At 45.6% G+C, this 4,952-nt stretch overlaps 1 protein-coding gene across 4 annotated transcripts in view; it reads right to left on the bottom strand.

The window, feature by feature from the left end:
* Window positions 1–135: 135 nt before the first annotated feature.
* Window positions 136–4,952, bottom strand: part of SLC27A5 (solute carrier family 27 member 5) — a 49,864-nt gene continuing 45,047 nt past the window's right edge. For 2 of the 4 annotated variants that reach the window (XM_006027478.3, XM_025208706.1), the window contains 2 exons: window positions 1,536–1,666; window positions 141–693 (listed from right to left, as the gene is read on the bottom strand). In XM_006027478.3, coding sequence (XP_006027540.1) covers window positions 517–693; window positions 1,536–1,666 — 308 coding nt within the window. In that variant the 3' untranslated portion in view covers window positions 141–516. Of the gene's footprint in view, window positions 694–1,535; window positions 1,667–4,952 lie in introns of all 4 variants that reach the window. The other 2 variants (XM_025208708.1, XM_025208707.1) reach the window with 2 other exon arrangements.

Here is a 4,952-nt window from a genome sequence, read left to right as displayed (position 1 = left end):
TTTCCCTATTACCCCATGGGTAATATTAATTGTTCATATATGTCTATAGCCTCTGAATGTTACACTAGTTAAACTAAGTTTAAAAGCATAGATTGAGGTAAATGGATCCAAGTTTTTTTGCAGATGAGGGAGGCCAGAGGCAGAGAAGAACCAAGCTCAAGAAAATCATAATCAAGAACTAGGTCATTTAAATTAAGTTTTTAATCTACTTGACCAAAATGGAAAACACTAAATGTAATTTTGTTTTATCCAATGCAGGACAGGGGTGAAAATCACGTAAAAAATTTCTCACAAATCTAAATATTCTTTACAAGATTCCCCTGGAAAAGAAGAAGATATAAAGCCATTGTTACAAAGCATGCACCTAGCACCAGATTTGAACAGACGGGGAGGCAATTAATCCTCCACAGATAGGTCCTGAGAATTCCCAGCTCCAGGCCTCTTGGCTTCTCCACTGTATAAGCTGCATCACCAGACCAGTTTATATGTTAGTGACCCAGGGCAACAGAGGACTGATCAGAGCTTTAGTTTTTTATCGAGGATGGCCTTATACATTTCATGGCTCATAGGCACATAACACTTCTTTGATTCATCCAAGAAGAAGAGACGGTCCTTGATGATAGTAGGGTCAAACCCCTCCTTTACCAGCCGGCCTTTGCACTGCTTGAACGTGCCTGTGATCTCCATTGCGTCCTGTGTAATAGCAATAAAAATGAGGCAGGAGTTAGCCCTTGGTAGCACATTCTGGTCTCTCTCTTGTGGTAAAAGCACATAAAAGCACATAGGCTAATACAGTGACATGGTGGCCAAAGGAATCTGCTGCAACTCCATACTGAGCAACTCTTGTAATGCAAGAATATGAATCCAAGGCTTTTCAACTCTTGAATATCCAGCCATCATCCATACTCATAGGGTACACTGTTACTTAGTGAAAAATCACAGGACTCCATCTTGCTAATTCTCTTGATGTGTATAGGGTGAAACAAAACAGCTCCTGAAATCAGGTAGGAATCTCATGTAAAAGGTAAAGTATATTTCTAGCTCTATGGGTTACAGAGAAGAGTTTGCAAATATGCTGCCCATGAAAGCCTGAAATATTACTAATGGTAGCAGAAAAGAAGAACTCCCATACAGCTGCACAAATGTTACTTCAGGTCAATCTCTAACTCTTTCAGTTTTCATTTTGAAATTGCCAGAACAAAAACTGGTTTGACTTTTCTGAATAGACCCCTGGTTTCTTTTTCCTTTGGAAACAACTTGCTAAATTCAATCCATATTTGCAAACAATTTTGGTAATCCACAAATGGTAACATTCTTACCTAATTTAAAGCAATATAATTAATTACATTAATTTTAATTATTCTGCTTCAATTTTTCAAAAACCTTTATCCAAGTGCTAACTTGAAAAATGTAATTCAATCTTGTGATTCTTAAGCCAGTTTCATGTCTGTGCAGGTGGGAGATGACTCATAAGTTCTGAAAGGCGAGCTTCAGCTTGGTTAAAGATGAACAGAGAGGTACTAAAAGACTCTCACCTGCAGGCGCACGAACCGAGGGATGGCGTAACTTGGCAAGTAATCCTTGGTGTGGGTATAAAGTGCTTCACCCTCAAAGGCCATTGAGTCCGTCAGTCGGATTGCTGCCATCCCAATCTTCCCTTCATGTCCTGAAAACACATACACATGTTTGGGCTAAGTCTTGGCTAGGATGGGATGGGATGGTTCCATTGGGTTTGCCATGGTGATGGCAAGTCCCATCATGGGTCTGCCTCTGCTTCATCTGTCTGCACAGACAGGCATGCTCCAAACCTGGAAATATACTTATGAGCCATTTTCAGATCTTCCAGGGACCAAGGGCTCTAGAAAGACTTTAGAGGGATACCTCCAAGTGGTTTCTCACCAATGAACTCTTTTGTCCTTTCCCTGCCACACACAAAACCCTCAAAATATTTACTGATTTGAACACTGAACCTACTCTTGCTTACATAGGTGGATATGGGATTTAGAAAAGGCAGGTGAGGCAAATGTGAGCTCCTACTGCAGCTCACACCATGGAGGGATGGGGACCAAAAGTGGCTGGAGCCTCTGAGCCAGCCAAGCAGGGAGCAGGTGCAAGAAGTGGGGGGGGAGTAGGGGGGATGCACCCACCCACCCACTGTTCTCAGCAGAGCCTAGCTCCCCGTATAGCCTCTAGCTGGAGTGAGACAAGACCAGTCCTGAGCCCCACCCCCACGTCTGGGCAACTGCAGTGGCAGGGAAGGTCCCTCCTTCTTGAAACTGCTCCCTGCCCAGCCCCACCAGATGCCGCCCACTGGCCCATGGACTCCAGCTCTAGACAGTGGCTGTGCAGGGTGCTAGGCTCAGCCAGGGAAAGTAGCAGCAGCAGAGAGAGGGTCCCCTCTCTGTGCCCCTGCACCCTTTCTGGGCCCCGCAAGTGTCCTTCACCAGCCTAGGGGGCAGGGCAGGGGAAAAGCTTACTGTGCCACACAGTGAAAGAAGGATGCAACCACACCATTGCACCTTCCCCTCCCACCCTGGATACAACCCTACTTGCTTGAATGGCTGAGGACAAGGCCCAAGTTGTGCTTTAGCTTGGGCTGGAACCTGTCCAGTCTGCCAAGGGCCAATTTAATTTAAGTGTTGATAGTTCCCAAGTGCCATTCCTACAACTACCTCCAAAGGAAAAACAAGCTCTCTTGTATTTGGCACTGTGAGTGGGGAAGCCTCTTAGAGTGTGCCAGCACAACGAAACATGGGGCATGTCCCCAGACACCTATGCAAGTCCTGAAAAAACGAGTATATAGCAAAGTACTATGGCCCTATGGCTTTGCTGTGACAATGCTACTCTGAGATTCAGGTGTGGGTTCTAACCAACAGGATGAATTGCTATGTGTAGCCGAGGAAGGTGTTGTCAGACACGTTTTAGGTTGCACATATCAACTGTTGGTTTGCTCACCCAGCAAAATGCAGGCGAGATTAGATCAAATGCTAGCATATCCATACTAGCTTAATCTAGCTAAAACAGGCAACAATGGCAGTGAAGATGCAATGGACCAGGCTTTAGCATGCGTTGGGAACTGGAGCACATGCCCATAATCCTTTGAAAGTTTTTTCTGTGGTCATGAGGACATGCTGAAATCTATACCCTCGTGTCTTCACTTCTCTGCTTCTTCACACCTCTTCACACCACTTTGTCACACCTCTATTTCCTTGTGTAGACACACTCTCTGGGGTGCTAATATAACAACTGAACATCCCAGAATAGATAAATCCTTTCATTTAGTTGCATAGATTTTAAGACCAGAACAGACCACAGTTTATCATGGCTGATGTTTTTAGTTGGCTATTCCAGACTGACCTCTGTGCAAAACAAAGGCTAATCATTAAGAGATACCTGCATCCACCAATATCTACCACATCCCACTCAGACAGCAAGTGTATGGAGACAAGAGTTACTTTCTGCAGGGTAAAAGGGATAGGGATTTACCATGTGTCAGCTGCTCCAGGATAGCTGCTCATGTGCATGTTCATATCCATTGCAGCTTAGCTGACATTCATTCTCCATAGGAGAGAAGTTAACATGGGCCTAGGTCAGTTGCTGCAATACCCAGTGGAGCCCCTGTTAATTTGCACCTCATTTCAAAACTTGCTTCAGCTTCCACATGTTGATGAGCATTTTAGTGCCACCTGCAATAATAAAAAGTAAGGCTGGAAGAGACCTCAGAAAGTCATATAGTCCAACTTCCTACTCAAGGCAGGATCATCCCTAGACCTAGTTAGGCTTCATCTAGAGTACTGTGGGCAGCTCTGATGGGCTCCACTTTTTAAAAAGAAGAAATGAAAGGATCTGAAGATGGGTAGCAAAACTGATCATGGTTTTGGGAGGCAAGCCATGCAAGCAGCAGCTGAGAGAAATAATCTTGTTTAGCCTACAGAAAAGGCAGTTAAAGGGGAACACAAGAGCAGTTTTCAAGTTTCTGAAGGTCTGTCATAAATAAGGGAAACAACTTCTCTTCCTTGCTGCAGAGAGCAAGACACGCAGAAGTACCCTGAAATTACAGAACAGTTACTTTACAGTGAATATCAAGGAAAACTTCTTCTCTGTTAGATCAGTGAGGCATTAGAACAGATAGCCTGGGAAAGTTGTGGAATCTCCTTCACTGGAGGTTTTCAAGAGGTTGGATAATCATCGGTCAGGGATAACCTAGAGGTAGCAATTCCTAGGGTGACCATACATCCTGGTTTAGCTTGGACACTCCCAGATTCCATAGGCTGGTTCTGTCCAGTTGGACAAAAGCTCCAGGATGGAATCTGGCAGGGAGGCAGCGCAGCATGGTGTGCCAGGCAGGCGGTAGGGCAGGCACCACCACTGCTGCTGGGGAGCAAGGCAAGCAGGCTGGAACAGGTACCATGCCACCCGCACGTAGAACGTCCTTGCTCCTGCAAAGCAGCAGTGATGCCTAACTGGTAGGGCTGTGCGAAATTTCAACAGGTGTTTCGTTTTGAAGCTGTTTCGATGTGTTTTGAGCTCAAAACAGTGAAATCGAAAGGAAACAAAAGGCTTCAAAATAGCTTCGAAACAAAACAAGGGCACTTGAAATGTTTCAAAAGTTTTGACACCTTTTAAAGCCAGGCTTGCTTGCAGCTAAACAAAAACTAAGGAGAGGAAGGAAGGACTGCTCTAATATTGACATCTAGCTCCCGGTTCGATTCCCAATCTCTCTGGTCATTTCGCTGGGGGAAGCAATCAGAGACCTGGGGAATCAAACTGCTTGTGCAAGTTCGGGTGCTGGCACTGGCCCCAGCCGGCAGACTCAGCATGCTGTCATCCCGCACACAGATCCAGGGCCCCGCATTCCCCGGGAGGAGTCTGGCACAGCCCTTTTGGGGTGCAATGGCCCCTGGATCCATGTGCGGGATGACAGCAGGCTGACACTACTTGGTGTGGGGGGG

The sequence above is a fragment of the Alligator sinensis genome, unplaced genomic scaffold (assembly GCF_000455745.1).
Source record: "Alligator sinensis unplaced genomic scaffold, ASM45574v1 scaffold496_1, whole genome shotgun sequence".
Classification (NCBI taxonomy): Eukaryota; Metazoa; Chordata; order Crocodylia; family Alligatoridae; genus Alligator; species Alligator sinensis.
The sequence above is the reverse complement of the archived record's forward strand: the minus strand, read 5'-3'. Positions and strand labels throughout refer to the sequence as shown.